Here is a 19,854-nt window from a genome sequence, read left to right as displayed (position 1 = left end):
ACTGTCAATTCAACTGCTACGAAGCAGTAACCACGGTAAAACAAAAAATATCTGTAAGGTCAAGATTTCATTTGACAAGCGAAACCGCAAATCCCACATAAAAGGATAAAAATAAAGTGCTAAGTAATGATTTTGTTAATTAAAATCAAATAATTTTAATTTCTTTGATTTTTGAGTAGAAATATTAACATATTAATTGATTTATATTGGTGAACGAATAGTGTTTACTAATAATGAAATTGTAAGCTTTAATCATTAAAGGATAAAACATTTAACCACGTAACTTTACAATTTAAACAATTATATAAATTATTTATTAATGTGTGTTGTACTAATTGAGTTCTTAAAGAAAAATCAATTTTGTACTGAAAAAAAAAACAAAAAACCAAAACAAATTTATATAATGTAATTCAAACTACGTACATATTTACATGCACGTAAATGGCATTAAAACATATAACAATAAAACCAAAACTAAAAGAAAAAGAAAAGAAAAAGGGCTAAAAATAAAAGTCCACTAAGTGGAAATCATCAATAATAATTGTAAGCAAATATCAATCATACGCGGAGTGGTGCGAATCGGTTTCACTAGGCTAGCCGCTAAGCAAGTCCCCGCCACCGCTGGAGCAGTTAGTCTATGGTTAGAAATTGATTTTCCTAGTGAACAAAATTAGCAACACTACGCGGCATATAGCTTTCGTATTGTACAAATAGTACGAAAATAGTTAGAGCTTTCGATGTTTAATTACTAAGGAAATAGAGGTGATGGGCGTCAATTTATCCGGTTGGAAAAAAATGGGTTTCCGTACACAAAATGTCTCTTAGTGAACATTTAGTGAACATTTTCCATAGCTGGTGTGTAAATAGTTTGTTAGTTTAGTTATTTGCAATTCGAATACGCATAAGTGATATATTCCAGTATTTAGAAGAGTATTTAAGGTGTTAATCACACTTACGATTAGACATTCAAAAAGGAAAATTCAGCAATTTATTTGAATTTGAAAAATAATTTGCGTAATAAGTGTGTTAAACAAAATTTATATCTATCAATTGTCAAAGGAAAAAATATAAATAATATAAGAAAAATAAAAATAAATAATTTTATAAATTTCATAATTTCATAAATAAATTTCATAAATTTAAAATAATTTCAAAATATAGTAAGTAAACTTTATTTTTTATGAGGATCAGATATTAAATTAATATTTTTTTACAGAATATCTAAAATAAAGTATTTACATATAAGCCAAAATATGTGTAAATACGTTAACCAACATATTTTTTTATTATAAAAATAAATATATATGAGTAGGTATTTACGTACTCATTAATATTTCAATTTTGCACTGTCAATTTAATTTATTTATTATAATTATTTCTAATTAATTGTAAAATTTAACATCTAACTTAAGAAAATAATGAGCATTAGCTGCCGGAGCATTTAGCTCGTACATGGTTAACAACTGTGATTGTTTCTATGATGTAAGTGAGACTTATTGGTCGCTAGTAGTACCACATAGACCTAAACGTCTGTGGAATAAAAGTTCTTTTAATAAGAGTATATATAAGATAGTAATGATAATTTTTAGTTAAGTATATTGAGTTTACTCTACGAAAAGCAACGTGTCCCCCTGTTAAGTTGAATAACATCATTGAATCCCAGTCAAATGATGTAAAATATCTTAGCATTCATCCTAACAGAACGTTAACTTGGATTAAGCACATTGAAAACAAAAAGCTGCAAAGACTTATTAATAAAAATTCTAAACTAAATCTGGAAAATAAAATCCTGGTATATAATATAATTCAATCTTAAAACCTATTTGATAGTATGACATACAACTCTGGAGTACAGCATGCGTTTCTTATATCGAGAAAATACAGAGAGTTCAAAACAAATTACTTAGGCAAATAACCGGTGCTCCTTGGTATCTCAAAAATTTACATAACCACAACGATCTCGGAATCCCAAGAGTTACAGAAGTCATTAGAACATGGGGCCAAAAAGTATAAAGTAAAACTTCACTAGCATAGTAATCCAATGGCACAAAAGCTGCTTTGTGATACCAGATACCAGAATAACATATCTAGACTAAACCGAAAAAGATTTATACCACCTTAACGTTATTTTGATTAAAATTTCTTTCTTTTGTTATAAATTTTGATAAAAAAAACTCATTTACTTCTTTTTATAAATTTTAACTTCTTTTTTGCTCCTGTTAATTGCATTATGTTCAGTTTACAAGATTTATTTATATACTTGTCAATTTCTAAGCAGAAAGATACAATTAACAATAAAAAAGTAAATTAGGTATTGTAAGTTTCAAGATAAGCAGAAGGATGACTGTCTTGGGACACCATTGGGTTGGTGATGACTTCGCAGGCCAAGGTAAACAAGCTAAATGAGTTGATTGCAATAATAAGAGATGCAGTTGTGCGAGCGGAAGCTACTTTAGCTTTAATGACATCCAAAAATTCGAAGGACGAAAAAGGACCCAAATCATTTCGTGGTCTACTTCGGTTAATCCTTCCTTTCTGTGGAGCCACTTGTTGGACAGTGCACTGTCCCAACGTCCCACAACATATATAATTAACTTCACTCTCTTATATTATACTCTTATATGAAAAGTTCGTGCTCTACAACCTTTATGTGCGTTATTTTGGTAGTATGCGTAGCATACTTATAGGATGCTTATTTCAATGAATGCATGGCAGTATAAAACTTACAGTTAGTGCATTACATCGCTTTGTAAAAGGCAACAAGTCTTTTTAAAGTCTTTTTTTTTAATTGTGGTACACAAAATTTAGTTATCTCTTTATAATGTATATATTATATTGTATATCATTTGATAAAAAACTCTTAATGAGAAAAGAATTTGTTAGCTCGCGAAAATGACAAATAAAAATTATGTAAATAATATCTACATTAATTGTTAACTACTCATGCATTGTTTAATTTGCTTTTATTATCACTTCTTCTTTTCTTCTTTATTTTTGGATTAAATCATGTTGTGTAACAACAATTGAATTGGATATATTTATGTGAAATTATGACATATCAAATGATTATGTTTGTGTAGAGCCAGCCGTCCAGTATTCACGCCATCTCTTCGTCGGTCGACCTAGTAATCTCTCGACTGTTAGTTTCTCTACTATTACAATCTTAGCCAGGAGATGATTTTCCATTCTTTGAATATGCGGAATATGCAGATTCCACTACTTCCGTTTCAGTGTACTTCATTTAATTGTGTTCAGTACCTCACAGATTCGCCTAATATCGTCATTGCGTATTCGGTCCCGAGGATTGAAGCTACCTATCAAGCGCAGAGTGTGCATTTCACTTTAGGATATAGCATGTTCGGTGGTTTTCATAGCAGCTCTTGTCTCAATGGCATACGTCGATATAGATCCAACGCACGTTTTATATATTCAGACTTTTTCTCTTACGCTTAGATATTTGTTTCGCCATTTAGTATCTCTAAGACAACCTCCTACGCGAGCAGCTTTGTTTGTTTGGGTGGTGGATTCAGCACTTAGGACCCTTGATGATGTTATTTTAGCTCCAAGGTAGTTAAATTCAATGACCTGCTCTACAGAAGTATCGTACACTGCAAGTTTGCATCGAAGAGACTGTCTCGAGATTGTTAGGGACTTCGTTTTCGAGGTGGATATTTTCATATTATATTTGTCTGCTGCTTTATTATCACTGTGTTTAGTAATCAAAAAGTGTAAATGACATTTTGTTGCCCAGTATGTTGTGATCCTATGTACATTAAACAATATACTGATAGATTACAGAATAAAATTTTTGTAATAGAAAATAACAGCATATATAATTTGTATTTATATTTGTTATTACCATTTTCAGCAGTAAAAAAATTTGATTGTAAGATTTGGTTAGACAATTTTCAAATATATCATTTTTTTATACTTTTCACATAAAAAAGTGAGGTGTTTTAAAATTTTTGTGACGTATTGAAGAAAATATGGTAGAATCCATGAAGTTGAGCTTATTTAGATCTGTTCTTCTGCTTGTGTTTCTGTTTCATCCCAAACTACTCTATAATGTTTTGAGCTATTCGAATATCATAAATTCGGATCATTTGACAGATTGGTCGTATGAGCTGAACAAAATGATTAGATATATTCATACAAAATTTGGTATAGAATTTACATTTATTAATATGATAGCTGCCATATAAACTCCAGAATCGCAGATAAAAGTTAAAAAAACTTTTTTATTTTCTAATCTAGGTACTTCAAATTTAGAATTTTAGCAAAATTTAAACTTATAACGATGAAAAGGTCTACAAGCGCTGAAGCAAGTTGTCATATGGAGAAAAAGTCATACTAACCCCTCCTTCAACTTTGATAGCTAACGAAATATAAGCGTGAACAAGTTATTTATAGCAGTTATTTTAAGTATTATTATATATTATAAAATATATGTATAAGACCTCAATTTAGATTCAAAATTCGGTGTGAAATGTACCCAAGCTTCGGCAATGCCAAAGCTAACATCTATCTATTTTTTTTGGTTAGATTCTTACTAATACTACGTTTACACTTGCAATTATTGTATGGATTTTGTATAAAAATTATATTGCTGCATATACGATGAGTTAAACTTACTGTGTAAACGTACTGTAAGTGTTACCAGCTGCTAATTATAATAATACATATCCTATACTAACAACTAAACAAAAGCAAAAACTCCTTCGAATATGTTTTTTATATTGTTGACATTTAAAATAAAACATTTTTTGACATAATAATATAGAATTCTTTTAATGAATCAATGATTTTTCTCTGCTCAAGTTATAGCCGAAATGTATATACATATATTTCCAAATTTGAATTCTTAGATCATTTCCTGATATATTAAAAATAATGTCATTTGTTTCAGCTAACTAAAATCAAACAAATAAATATGTCTTCAAGCAATGCGAACGCTATTATTCATCCATATGGATTGCAGTTGGAATCATCATCTGTAACAGATATGGTCAATCAAATTGGTGCTACACATGACTATCCAGCCGGAATCCGTCGTCTGGACTCAGCTGCTCCAAGCCGTTCTGTAAATTCAAGTGCCAAAAAATTACAAAATACAAACAAGAAGATTTCATTATCACCACAAAGACGTACTAATCATAGCTACCTAGATAGCGATGGCTTGCAGAACCTAGAACCAGCTAGCATTATACATCCAGAAGACACGTTAGAATATTTTATTAAGTTTCCGACAACGAACTATAAAAATGGAATAGATTTGCCTGATTCGGATTATGTTTTCGTTTATAAAGAAAGTAATGTTCCTATAGTTATGTTGTTGGGTTGGGCAGGTTGCCAGGACCGTTATCTTATGAAATATTCTAAAATCTATGAGGATCGTGGGTGAGTAATAAAAGTATTTTAAAATAACTTCTTTTTTTTTCAAATATACTCAACATAGAATATATCGAGAATTTGAAGTAAGACTTGTTTTTAATTTAATAAAATTGATCGTATTTTTTTTGCAAAACAATTTTGGTTTAAGTTAATCCAAATAGATAGTATACGAATTCGAAACATTTTCTGGAACTTGTTTATATATTTTTAATTATATTAGCTCCTTGTTTTAATGGCTCAAAATTTCAGTTTTTTGAGCCATTGTAAGAGAATATGCTATCTTGATCCCTCCGAATACTCTGGCAAACAAATAATAGAAATACTATGTGGATTGATAAGTACCTGACTTCAAAACAGATGGCAACGCCAGAATAAAATCAATTATATTTTGTATACCTAACAAGTTTTAAATGATAGCTGTGAAAGTTTCATCAAACTTTTAACTAGCTTTTTGCAAAATAATTGAAATAATGCATCTTGGTGACATTTCAATATTGTTTAGTTATAACATTCCTCCATTTAAAAAGACGAAAGTGCTAAGTTCGCGTAAACAGAATCTATTTCCAATTTGATTGCATCATTGTTCATTCCTTTCAAATGGAGGAATATTAGTACTGAATGATATTTAATTTTTTCCGTTAAATTGGTGCCTGAGAAAATTCCTTGGAATCACCAATGGGGCATTTATCGGGGCATTATCTAGATGCATGTGTTTTTTAGAGCTCCTTGAGCCTTCAAGGCAGGCTCACACTGAACAAAATTGGTTTCTGTTCAAACAGTGCCAGATGGTAATTCTATTGGAATCAATGTTATCGAAAATCAGATCCCAATTCTCTCAGTTTCAACGATTCTGCATATTCTAGGAATGTTCCCATTGTAGGGGAATTGATGAAAAAATTGTGTGACATTCTGAAAAAGTTTAAGTTGTTGTGAAAACATTAGCGGGGACATAATGGCCTCTTGGTTGCTAATAATGTTAATGTTCCTGTCGAATATTTTATTGTAATAAAGCTACAGAATAACAATAACAATACAATGATATGTAATCGAAATGGTACTAATAGATTGAGTTCTTTAAAACTCTTATTTTACACGAATACATTAAAAACAGAAGCTTTATATATTAATTTTTTATAAGGAATTTGTTTAGTAGCAAAGGCAATAAATTATTATTATAGATAAATTTCATAATTGTGTAAAAATTATTTATAGATATGATTATGATAAAACACAAGTATGGGGATTTATAAATTTCATATTATTTATAGATGATTTCAATACTGATAACTTATCATTGAAATGTAATGCAAAAATATTAATAAAAATAAACAATTACTATTTATTGGCTATATTTCAGGTTGCTACTACGAGTTTATTTTTGTTTGATCTAAAACATTTATTAACAAGAATAAACATTATTGATAAAAATTTGAAGTTAGATAAAAATTTGGAGTCATCATTAATAATATCATATCATATATTTTCTTAATATAATATTTAATATCATTTAATATTTTTCAATATTAATACCAATAAATAGCAAAAGAATATTACAATAATTTATGCCTTTGCTGATGGGGACGGTTTATTTTTTTTTTGCAGTAGATGGAAAGCATCGAAAGTCAGAGCGTGAGACTTGAACCCACTAAAACCACCTGTTAGGAATGAAAGGAGAAGATTTCCACAGCAATGTGGAAACTTCATTCCAGTAATCATGGGAGAGAGGAATGAGAAAATAGATTAAATACCTAGTGAATACCTAGGATCATCTAAATCAGAAAGTAAGGGCATGAAATAGGTAGGAAGGTCGATATAGAAGGGGGACGGGTTACGTCTAACTAGCGGGGGTGGAATCAACAATATACTTTGTGACTAGGGTCACGAAAGCCGCGGGGATAGTGGAGAGGTTATGGTCGAAGTAGTGGGAGTGTTTTATAGTCAACTTATTATATAAAATGTTCATTTTAATAACTGAATATATAATAAGGAACTGCTAAGAGAAATCAGATTTCAAATAAACAACACTATTTTTTTTTTGTTTAACTTTTGAAGTAGATTATTAATGTAGTGATTGCACTTTTTTTTAACGTTGCACATCTTCTTTGGTACTATGACCCCAATTCTGTATGATTCATCTAATACCATGTTTCCACTACTTACTTAGTATGATACTTAAGTAACTTTAAGATTTAAGAATTTATTAAATATTTACTGTCTCATTACGTTTGTTTACAGGTCAGCTGTCCTTGAATTTATTTATTTAATAATAAATAAATTTATTTTTAAAGTTTGCATTCGACATTTTTGGTATAATTTTCTCTACTTTATATTTAAGTAAGTTAAAAAGCGCGAAAGCTTTTTTGTATGGTTGACGAAATTTACTTAGTAAGTTACACTTACTAAATAAGCAGTGGAAACATACTATAATCCTTTAGAACTTGGTAATTAAAGACAATTTGTGGCCCTTTGCTTCTCATAGGATTCACAAGAACTAATATATATTAAAGACAATAATAATATAGCTAATATACTAATAATGACATACATAAGCTAATATAGATCCAGTTTCTAACAAACAATAACTTATCTAAATATTTTAACAATAATAATATACACATATGGTCATATAAGTATACCTCTGAGTAATTATATATACATATTATATATATGAGGCGCTCTTCGTCAATATCTGAATGGATATCCGTTAATTATTAGTTTAGTTTTTTAAAAAATTTTATTTAAACCAATATTTTGACTATAATCTATTATCATCATTAGGTTATTAAAACAATAAATTATTAAAATTATTACATATAGCATCTTGAGTAATGAAGAGTGTCATTAGCAATATATTTTTATTTGATCTGGAGGTGTGATAGATCCATACTTTTTTTAAAACTGACGTAAGTGTGTCATCAATCATCAATACTGATCGCTATAGCTACATGATTAGTATTTTTTTTTTTTTTGCATGAAATACGTGACATGAAAGTAATGTGCAAAACACGTCCTAAGAAATTCATTTCAAGTTTAAGTAATGGGATTTGTGCACCAACATCATGCGATTTATTCCTAATGGACTTTTTTGTGAAGTAACATAAAGAATTATGTTTATACGGACAACCCTCAAATTCTCGACTTTTTGTAAACGGATATAAGTCATGTTGATGGCGAGCTATATGCTCACAAGTCATCGATAAACATTTCAAATGATCCAGTGATATATTGGGAAAATGAAAACTGTATATTGAAATAAAAACTCAATCACATCATCAGTACTAAAATATTCATATATTATATGTGTATAGTAAAAATCACGGGATTTTTAAAAATAGTAATTATTAATACAACATTCTGAATTTCATTCGAAAGGCGGAATGTCTTCTGTTTGGTTAGGGTCAGTTGCAGCACAAAAGATCAATCTGGTCGTAGTTGTCTGCTCCGTTGGGAGCTAGTACCCCGTATATTTCTATTCTATTTTATTCTATAATTTTTAATACAATTATTTATATTTTTAATATATAATGTATATTATAATATGCATATAATAACAATATATCATTTTGATTGATTTCAATTATGCTCTAACTTTCAGTTTAATAACGGTGCGCTATACTGCACCAGTTGATACACTTTTCTGGAACCGTACAGCAATGGTACCAATCGGTGAAAAAATTTTAAAGCTGATTTACGATATGAATTTTGATGGTCATCCCGTCATATTTCATATATTTTCCAATGGTGGTGCATATTTATATCAACATATATCACTCGCTATTCGTAAGCATAAGACACCTATTCAAATACGTGGGATGATATTCGATTCAGCACCTGGCGAACGCCGTATGTTAGGACTTTACCGTGCTGTTCAGGCAATTTATGGCAAAGAAAAACGCAAATGTTATGGCTTTACAGCATTCTTGATTACCATGACATTGAGTATTATATGGTTCGTTGAGGTAAATATTCCATAAAAAATAATATTTATTGTACTGTTATACATTCATATGTACGTCGGTTATGTGTTAAGTTAGATTAAAATCGGATGAGGTCTTAACATAGTACTAAAGAAAGTATTGTGATGTTAATGAATTTTTGACTACAAATGATTCTAACTATAAAGAAAGCATTTCTCTCGATAAATGAAACGCACAATATTTTCTGTTTAGTGGACTTAAAGGATTTATCTAACGAATTATAGGCGGAGTAAAGAATTGTAGATGTAATATTTTTCTGTCTGAAAGAAAATTAAATATAAACAAAAGTCAAGATGTTCCTGAAGTTAATGTAATTTTTTTTGCATTATTTAAATCACAAATTAGATTAAATTAGAGCTAAAGTCAATTAGATAATTAGAACCAGTTCATTCGTCGTTGCAAATCCTTAAATAGAATAGCTTAGTATTTGGATGTGATATTTGGAAACCGATATAAAAAAAAACTGTACTTCTTGCAATATATAATCGGACACTATCTCGATAGCATGATATGCTTCACATAGAGGTATTATATGCAATGATTATTGAAGCATCTCCAAAGATGAAGAGTAAGATGACAGTATTAAGCCCATGCTCTTTTTTAATATGAATTATGCCTTTTTGGAAAATGCATTCGTCGAAAAAGCCATCTAGAAGCCTGAAGAACTGTCACTACTGACTCAAAAAATCAAAAAAACAAAAAAACGCAAAAATGTCATAAAATTTGTTTTTAATTCAATAAAATGTCATAAAATTTCAATAACATGGAATGAGTTTTACCTTACCGGCATATGTATTACATATGAATATTTAGGTTATGGTCAAGTAAAAACAACCTTATTTTTTTATATAATACTCGCAATTGCTTTTAATCATAATTTTAATATGTATATGTATATCGTAGGAAACTTTTGCTGCTTTTAAAAGTTTATTTGTCAAAGTAGAACCAACGCAAACGAATCCTTTCTGTGGTCTAAAGAATGAAACTAATACGTTTCCGCAAATGTTCTTGTATTCAAAAGGAGATGTGGTCATACCCTATCAGGTATATTATAACAAATGAATATATATATATATTGTATATATGTACATTTCACAATAAAGTAAAAATAAATTTTATACTTTCTTCCAGGATGTTGAGAATTTTATAAAGATACGTGAGCAACAAGGTGTACAAGTCTCTTCGGTGTGCTTTGAAGATGCTGAACATGTGAAGATTTACACAAAGTATCCTTCTGAGTATATACGCTGCATATGCACTTTCATTAATAATTGCCTGTCGATGCCGTTCAAGGGATCGGACTCTTATGCTACCACAACACCTTCTTCTGTAGCCTCATCCAACGAAAAATATGATTAAGAGGTGATAGCTATTAGCTTTAATTTACAATTATCTTTATTCTGTTCCTTTGTTATTTGATACCAAAAGTACGACATATAAAATTGCAAAACAAAAAGCACACAAAGTATTAGTAAATTTTTTGTAGATATAACATATAATGTGTAAGTTTCTTAAAGAAACTGCTAATAGTTTAATAATTGTGATAAAAGCTGAACTAACTCGAGATACAAATGAGATACAAAATTTACTTGCAAAGCATACCATATAATCTGTATGTTTCGCTGTTATTTTACTATAATAAATAAATGAATAAATTAAAAAAATTCTACAAACGCAAATCAAATAATAATAGCAATAATAATTGTTATCCTATTTTATATATCGAAGAATCTAATATTGAATAATTATGAAGCTTTAAGTAGCGCACGAATTTAAAGAAAAATATTTTTACTAAACAGAAGAGAATCAATTTGATTTGATTTGATTTAGAAACTACATATATGAAATTCTTATAAGTGAAATTAATTTCTTTTGCAAAAAATTTAAAACTTAGACATATGAAATTGTATTAGCACAAACAATGTTATTTTTAGTTATTGTATAGAGTTTAACGAATTAAAAAAAAAAAAAAAAAAAAAAAAAAAATTGAATTATGTATTTTCAAATTTTACGAGTAAATCGACGGAGTGTGACCTGTAGAGCTATGTGAAATAATTGTAAGTGACTGATTGTGATGTGTGTAATAAAAATTCAGGAATATAAACAAAAGTGTTTCATTGCAATATAATTATTAATATTTACTTTAATTTCTGGTTTTGTGTCCAACATCATCTAATGCTACCTAAGCTATCCAAGCACAGTGTTCTGTTTTAATTCTTCAGCATATTGAATAAGATTTTACAATGCATATCTAGATTTTCTCCAGACTTTATACACAGTAAAAAAACTCTCTTAAAGGGAGTTAAGAGTTCTGTTAAGTAGAAACAAGACCGTAGTGAACCGTAAAAGGAAGTACCTACTTTGTCTGATAAAAGAAACCTGAGCACTTAGTAACATTAAACAGTAAAGAGAGATTTCTATTCAACTTATAAATCCATATGTCTATTATATACCATAAGTATATTTCATAAGCCTATTACCTTGCTTATCTAAGCTATTTGAAAAAATGTTTATGAGAAGATTAGACCCTATTCTACACCAAAATAAACTGATTCCAGACCACCAATTCGGCTTCCGTAAAAAACACTCAACTATCCAGTAAGTATGGTACATCGTGTTACTAACAAAATTTCTCTTGAAAAGAAACAATTCACAATTGTTTCTAAGATGTAGTGAAGGCTTTCGATAGTGTTTGACACGATAGACTCATTAATAAATTAACAAACATTCTGCTGAGAATTATATTCAAATACTTAAGAGCTATATCGGTGAACGTTACTTCTATTTAAAGCACAAAGACAGTATCTCCAAGATCAAAAACATAGAAGCGGTTGTATCTCAAGGTAGTGTCATAGACCTTCTCGTCTATCTACTTCCTACAGTCGATGTCGCAACCTCAACGAATGTTAATAAAATGATTGCTACCTTTGCGGACGATACTGTACTATTCGCGTCCAGACTTCTTTATTATTAAATTATATTTATAACGTTAATATATTCGATGGATTAATTCGTGGACATTACCTGCATGTTTTTATGTACGATTATTTTTAATAAAAAATAGTTAAATAAATTAAAATAATAATAAAGACATATTTAGGAATCATTAATAAATATGTACATAAATTCTTTTTTTATATAATTGTAAGCATTTTCCCATTCTCTATTATTTAGTCCATCTATTTTCAATGGACTAATTACTTGACATCATTTTTATATAAGATTATTATTGATTAAAATAAAGTTAAATAACTTAAAGTAATAATAAAGATATATTCTATAATATATACTCCATTTTATACATCAACTACTTCAGAAATACGCAATATGATTTTCTAAAAATATTTATATCAAATCTTAGATTATTATTTCTCCACGTACAGCTATAGTGGACTTCTTGGTTCCAAGAACGTTCGGGCCTACGTCCCGGAGCCACTCGTCACCTACGACGGCCAAGTACCGTTCAACACCTCCCAAAGGGACTTCACAAGCAGATCCCGACGGGTTACAACAACAACATAGTGGACTTCTTACTTCTATTACTAAGTATATTTGAATAATCTGTTATGTGATTGTAAGCTGCATTTATTTTTTGTAGAATTCCATGGAATTTTTAAGGCGTGATATTTTTTTTTTTTTTTGAATGTTCCACTGAAAACTATTAATTAGGTTATTAAAGATGTTTTTTAAAAAGTGAAAAAGAACTGACAAACATATAGACTATACATATTTTTTTAGATTAGACAAATTGTTCTAGATATGTTTATCCGTTTCACTGTATATTATTATTACTACATGCTACGATGTACTGCACCTAGAGCATATCTAGAGTGCATGGTCTTTCGTTTAGATGCTAATAAATATTAGCTTGGTCGGGGTTTCTTGTTTCAAAGTTTGTAAGATGACACAACAGCGTCGTTACTGAAATGATGGTAAAGCTTTTAATATCAAAAGCAGGACATTTGCAAAAAACCTGCCTTATCTTTTCATTGACACTTTTACAGAATAAATAGAGATCGGCGTTGGAGATACTCATTTCATTAAGGTAATACTTTAGCTTGCAGTGACTAGAAAAGTAGCTTTTTTTAGTGTGTTTTTATTTTATTTTATTTTATGTTTTATTTTATTTTTTCAATCTATTTATCTACAATCTAAAACAATCTATTTATCTATATATATTTTATTAAACGATAAATATTATGCAGATGTAATTTCACCCAATTTATTTGTTATTAATTTTATTAATAATTTTAGATTAAAAAATTTTATTTTTATAAAACATGCGTTCATATACATCTTATGTACATAAGAGAATTAAAATTGTTTTATTCTCTGCAATTATTTTACAATATAGAATACATATACATATATATATATATAACCAATATGGTCAAAAATAAACTTTTCGTCGGTTATAACAATATCATCTAAATAGTTTATAATTAAGTTCTGATCGCATCGATTTATAAACCTTTTTTAAGTTATTTATTTGGAACAAATTTAATGGATCCAGCCTAACGTTTTCTTCTAAATCCTGCAGTCCAAGATAGCTTTCAGTTTCACATTGTAGTCGCTAAATGTAAGATAATTTTAAGAGTAATTAGTATAAAAATATATTTAAAAAAATTCTTAATATAATTTAAACAAAACAATTTTTGAAAAAAATTAAGTAAATACACACATATATTAGGAATATTCAAGATCTTGAGTAACGAATTTAGAATTTGACTAACTTACTAACACTCTATAGTGCCACTAACCACGTAAGTGTACGATCTGTCGTTATGAGAGAGCGTGGACTTGTTGAATCTATTTTAATATTTAAAGAAAAAACTTCTATTTGTGATTCACATCACTTCTATTTGTGATTCACATCAGCATCTGATTTCATGGTTTTATAGTATGTTTCCACTGGCTGCGTTAGATCAGTTAACTTACTTGAGATTGCTTGAATTGCTTGAATCACAACTTCTAACGAAGCTAATGGAAACGTACTATTACAGTCAATTGTTGAAAGGGTAAATTGTTAGCTATTGTTATTATTTGTATTTTATTGTAGAATACGACACGATACGGTTTTGCTTTCGTAAATTTTTATCTGAAAAACACCATATTAATCGTAAGTACCTGCCGCTAGATGTGTAGGTGTGTAGTTTTTATGTTTGAGTGATCAATGTAAAAAGTATACAATTTTAAAGCCCCATACTTTTAAGAAGAAGTATGATAAGAATATCTATATGTTCAAAATTTTGAAAATTTTCAAACTTCGTTGTCAAATCTATAAATACTGGAAATTAGAATCTCCTCAAGAGATTATTTTTGTTATAAGAATTTTTTTATTTTGCAAAATAATTTAAAATTACTGATATTTTTTATTAAAAATATAAAGATCAACAACGATTAGTCTTAATACATTTTTAGAGAGATTCGAATAGCAAAAAAGAGACAAAGGCAAAAATTTTGGTTAATTTATTAAAATTTGGCAGACCATACAACAATTGACAATACTTATAATCACGGGTCTTAGGAAATATTCGAAATTTTTTTCTTTGCTTTCAAATCCGTCGAATTTTTAAATAGTTTCCTTTCGTCTTTTCGTTAACGTATATATTTTTAATTTTTATTTTATATAAATGTAGCACATTTCAGTAGAGAATTAATTAAATTACTAGAAACACAATAAATGGAATGTTTCTATTATAATAAAACTCAGGAAAACAACTTACCATTACTAGTTCTAACGCAGTATTTTCAATATCTGTATAATTTATTATATCCTTGGAGCCAACAAATTTTTTTATCGCACTTATGATGTATAACTTAGTATAATACAAGACAACAGGATCTGTTGACTTTAGTACTAACATATTTCGATCCGCTTTATATTCTAGTATTAGTTTAACAGACATAACATATAACTCGATTGTGTCACTGTCTTTAATTTCATCAATACAACAATCAAATATCCTTAATATATTAAGAAAAGTACAAGTTTGTGGGCACTGTAAGGTGTGCTTGATTAAATTACTTTTTGTTGGAACAAGTTCCTCTCGTTGAAAATTCGCTACAAATCCGCTTATATTATGTGTATTGTAGAAAGTGATGCAATGTTGAAATTTACTAAATAAATTGCTGTATGTGGTCAAATGAGGTTTTAAATTAATGGGCAGTGTTATAGCCAAACATCTGCTTTCAACTTTTAAAAATGTAAGCATTTGAATATTGAAGTTCGGCAACACCTGCAGCATTTTCCTTTGTAAAGGTAGAATAATACATAATTTTTTGTTTAATAATTTATTAGGAATATGTACCATATGAGATGAGCTTGTAATATCGATATGTAGTTGCCAATGTGCGGTTTTAAAAATGTTGTTTTCTGTTATACGAAGGTGTAATAAGGCAAATAGTGTTTCACTTTGCAAGAAATAATTTTTGTTAATGAATAATATCACAGTGTCTTCTGGAAAAGTTGTCGGTACTTGCATATGAAATTCTAATGATGCATGCAACAGTTTTGTGTAAATAGGCAGTTTATTACACACAGCAATTAATTTTTGTTTTGAGAATTGTTTTTCAATTTCTTGACGTATTTTTTGAGGAGCATGTGAAAGTTCAGCGACTATTTCGGTTTTTTTTAAAAATTGTGTTATTTTATTAATTGGTTTTAACTCGTACAAATCTTCAATTTTTTCAAATTTTGATTTGGTATCATAAATTCCTACTGTATTATTCTCGTGAAATTTAACTTTATAAAATATATTATTAGAATTCAAACACACCAGTTCCTGTGTATTTTCAATCCAGGTGCAAGCCACAACTCCCGGTATACTCTTAAAAGTTTCCTCAATAATATAAACATCTCGTACACTTTCATATAGTATTTGCAATTGTGCTACCTTTTCAGAGTCACTATAATAAAAGCAAGCCTTTTCATCGCTCATATCATAAGAATTATAGACTGATCCAATATAGTGGGACGAATGCTCTTTCATGTCTATGGCTTTTGATATAAACCAAATATCTATGGTACCACATTGTAAAAATACTATAAGTAGTTTGTGGTTGGTGAGCACCTTTATAAATTCCACGGGAGATGCATATGTAAAAAATAATTCTATGTCATACGCAGGTGTAGTATTAACATCAATGTCATCACCTATAAATAAAAATAAATAAGTTTCAAAGGTAATTATGTTATAAACTTATACCTACCAGGAATGACAATGAATATACTGCATGACACTGTGAAAAAGAAAAATTCCATGTTAGGTTTAAGAGTGATGTCATTTAGCATTAAAATATCGTTCAGAAATTGAACATTTTCTTCATCCACAATTTGTGATAATATTAAAAAGCGATCATCTTGCCAACGGCAATTAAATAAATTTCGCTCATCAAATGAAATATCATAGCGCTGTAGAAGAGTAGATGTACATTTTCCTATATTCGGCATATCGGCGTACACCTCTAAACTTAATGCATTATCGGGCATTAGACGGATTATGCTAAACCCATTCTTTGATCTGGTCATGCAGCGTACATTTTTAAGCCAAGAAATTTTATGCGTCTTTTTAGCTGAACTAAAATAATAAATTTTTCCGCTACGCATCAGTAGCAATGTATTTAGTTTTAATACAAATATATTACTTATAATTTCTTTCTTTGGTATATATACGTGATGTTCTTTCAGCGCATTTGTTTTTAATTTAAATACAAAATTAATTAAATTGTCTTCACTCCACGTAACAAATAGAGATTTATTTCCCACAGTATGACTTACTAATCCAAGTGGATAAAATAACAAATCCTTAATGCACCATAAATTTTTATTCGCATTCGCTATACTGCACTCAAGTTCCACGTCTGTTTCCATTTCACATGTTGATGATCTCCAAGTAGATTCATTTTGATCATGACTTTTAAAAAAACTTAAATCATATGACATATTATTTTTAGTTTCATTTATGCATCTAATATTAAATTTAATAAGTTTTGTAATTTAAATATCTAAACAAATTAAACACAACATTTCCCCAACTTAGCCAACCCGCCAAAACCAGCCGTCAAATTATAGTGCTACCAAGTTACAAAACACATGAATAGCTTATTGTAAAAAATACCCTTCTGAAGCTATTCTCTAATTTTTTTTTATGTATTTACTTCTTTTACAAATGAATTCATTTGTTTTTAAAAATTATTTATATTCGAATCTAGAAAATAAAGTTTTTAAAGAAAAACCCGTATGTATGTGCTTATGATATTTGCTTATGATATTAATTAAAAATTGGATTATAAATTTTTGGCGGATTGGTGTTTTATTATATAAATTATATATTATTTTTATATATTATATTTTGCTACAACATATGTGTGCAGTTACAGAACAAATGAAATTCATTAAACTATTAAAGAAATTAGATGTGTGATGTCTAATGAAGAATGTGCTTTGATAAATAAAAATGTACTAGCTAGAATGTATAGTTGGGATCGATACCTTAGTATAGATAAACTAATTTGTGGAATTTTTGAACTTTTGTCATTTTCTGGTTTACCAAAACACAATCTAACATTAGAAACATATTGTATAGTTGTAATAAAGCAAGCTTATATTATTGGATCTAGAATGCGTGTCGACATTGTAGAATAATGCTATCGGAGAATAATGCTAACGGATTACTGAAATAGATCACTGAAATCGAATTTTGATGAGTTAAGTAACGATTGTTTAAAAAAATAGAAAAATTCCTAATCTTTTAGTAAGCTTAAAGAAGGAGGAGAATATCTTCGAAATTTTTTAGGACGTAAAATATTTTTGTATTTATCGTTTTAAATATTGTTTTAAACAAGTCACAAATTCATGAATGATTTCGATATTGTAGGAACATACATGTTATCATTATTAATTAAATACATGAATATTCATTGATTGAAAAGTTTAGTCGAAATTATATGGAAAAATGATTGCTACTAATTGTTCATCACACATAAGTTAAAATTAAACAGCAATCTAACACATCACTCAATAAGTCGTGTGACTGACACACAGATGGCGCTGCCATTATCAAATCCATATGGCGTTTATGAATTACCAATCTTCAAAGGACTATGTGTAAAATTTGATGATATTTCGATTAGTCAGAAAAAAAGTAACAGCCATTTAAGTGAAATTACTTTTGTTATTTTCAAAACAATGGATTCAAAACAATTTCGTGTGTTAATTTATCATTGCTTCTTGATGAAAAAAAATACTGTACAAGCTAAGCAATGGCTTCAAAAGTGTTATCCGGACTCCGCTCCATCGAAAAGAACCATTTGTTATTGGTTTGCTGAATTTAAACGTGGTCGTACAGACACCGATGATGGTGAACGTTCTGGTCGTCCAATTGAGGTGGTTACTCCAGAAAACATCAAAAAAGTCGAGGAATTGGTTATATCTGATCGTAAATTGAAATTGCGTGAGATTGCTGAGACCGTTAAGATATCAGAAGGCAGTGTGTTTACAATTATGCATGAACATTTGACCATGAGAAAGCTCTTTTCAAAGTGGGTGCCGCGTTTACTCACAGTCGATCAAAAACAACAACGTGTTGATGATTCAGAGCAGTGTTTGGCCATGTTTATACGTAATAAATCAGATTTTTTGAGTCGATATGTGACAATGGATGAAACATGTATCCAACACTTCACTCCGGAATCAAAACGATCATCATCTGAGTGGACTGCAGACGGTGAACCACGTCCGAAACGTCCAAAGGCACAACAGTCAGCTGGGAAGGTTATGGCTTCAGTATTTTGGGATGCACATGGTATAATCTTCATTGACTATCTCACTATTGAAGGAAAAACCGTCAATAGTAACTATACAGCATTACTGGATCGTTTAAAAGCAGAAATTGTGAGAACACGACCGCATATGGCGAAGAAAAAAATTTTGTTTCACCAAGACAATGCACCATGTCACAAGTCAATAAAAACTATGACAAAATTGCACGAATTAGACTTCGAATTGCTTCCTCATCAACCGTATAGTCCAGATCTGGCCCCCAGCGACTACTGGCTATTCGCTGATCTTAAAAAAATGCTCGCCGGTAAGAAATTCATCTCAAATGAAGATGTAATTGCTGAAACTGAAGCCTATTTTGAGGTAAAAGACAAATCCTTCTACAAGCACGGCATCGAGAAGTTAGTGAAGCGTTGGAATGATTGTATTGCCCTTGAAGGAGATTATATTGATGAGTAAAATCGATTGTTGGCAGAAAAATTTTTTTTTTCATAGTTAGTTACACGACTTATTGAGTGATACATGCTTGGATATTAATTAAAAATGAAAATATATATTATTCGGTTCATTCACGTTTTTTTATATTTACTTTGTGCAAATTTAATGTTACAAACTATATTAATTGTTTTAAAACAGAAAAATTGTTATAAAAAATTTAATACAGTTGAATTTCGAGGGCTGCTATATTTTGTAATAATTAAAATA

At 29.3% G+C, this 19,854-nt stretch overlaps 2 protein-coding genes across 5 annotated transcripts; one reads left to right on the top strand and one right to left on the bottom strand.

The window, feature by feature from the left end:
* On the top strand, positions 1–11,054 carry LOC119687616 (transmembrane protein 53). 2 transcript variants are annotated; one of them, XM_038102000.1, is made up of 5 exons: positions 1–123; positions 4,907–5,397; positions 8,987–9,350; positions 10,272–10,412; positions 10,500–11,054. In XM_038102000.1, exons 2-5 carry the CDS (start codon positions 4,931–4,933, stop codon positions 10,725–10,727), a joined length of 1,200 nt encoding a protein of 399 aa, XP_037957928.1. In that variant the 5' UTR covers positions 1–123; positions 4,907–4,930; the 3' UTR covers positions 10,728–11,054. The 2 variants fall into 2 exon arrangements, with proteins under 2 accessions (XP_037957928.1, XP_037957927.1); XM_038101999.1 differs by lacking the exon at positions 1–123 and adding an exon at positions 4,791–4,831.
* A 2,655-nt stretch (positions 11,055–13,709) lies between these two features.
* On the bottom strand, positions 13,710–19,771 carry LOC119689713. Of its 3 annotated transcripts, XM_038104602.1 has the most exons (4): positions 19,739–19,771; positions 16,581–17,296; positions 15,095–16,524; positions 13,710–13,941 (listed from the first exon to the last, which is right to left on the bottom strand). In XM_038104602.1, the coding sequence occupies exons 2-4, from the start codon at positions 17,239–17,241 to the stop codon at positions 13,792–13,794; spliced, it is 2,241 nt and encodes a 746-aa protein (XP_037960530.1). In that variant the 5' UTR covers positions 17,242–17,296; positions 19,739–19,771; the 3' UTR covers positions 13,710–13,791. The 3 variants fall into 3 exon arrangements, with proteins under 3 accessions (XP_037960530.1, XP_037960529.1, XP_037960531.1); XM_038104601.1 differs by lacking the exon at positions 19,739–19,771 and having other exon boundaries at positions 16,581–17,441; XM_038104603.1 differs by lacking the exons at positions 13,710–13,941; positions 19,739–19,771 and having other exon boundaries at positions 15,462–15,620; positions 15,680–16,524; positions 16,581–17,442.
* Positions 19,772–19,854: the final 83 nt, after the last annotated feature.

This window comes from Teleopsis dalmanni, chromosome X (assembly GCF_002237135.1).
Source record: "Teleopsis dalmanni isolate 2A chromosome X, ASM223713v2, whole genome shotgun sequence".
Classification (NCBI taxonomy): Eukaryota; Metazoa; Arthropoda; class Insecta; order Diptera; family Diopsidae; genus Teleopsis; species Teleopsis dalmanni.
The sequence above is the reverse complement of the archived record's forward strand: the minus strand, read 5'-3'. Positions and strand labels throughout refer to the sequence as shown.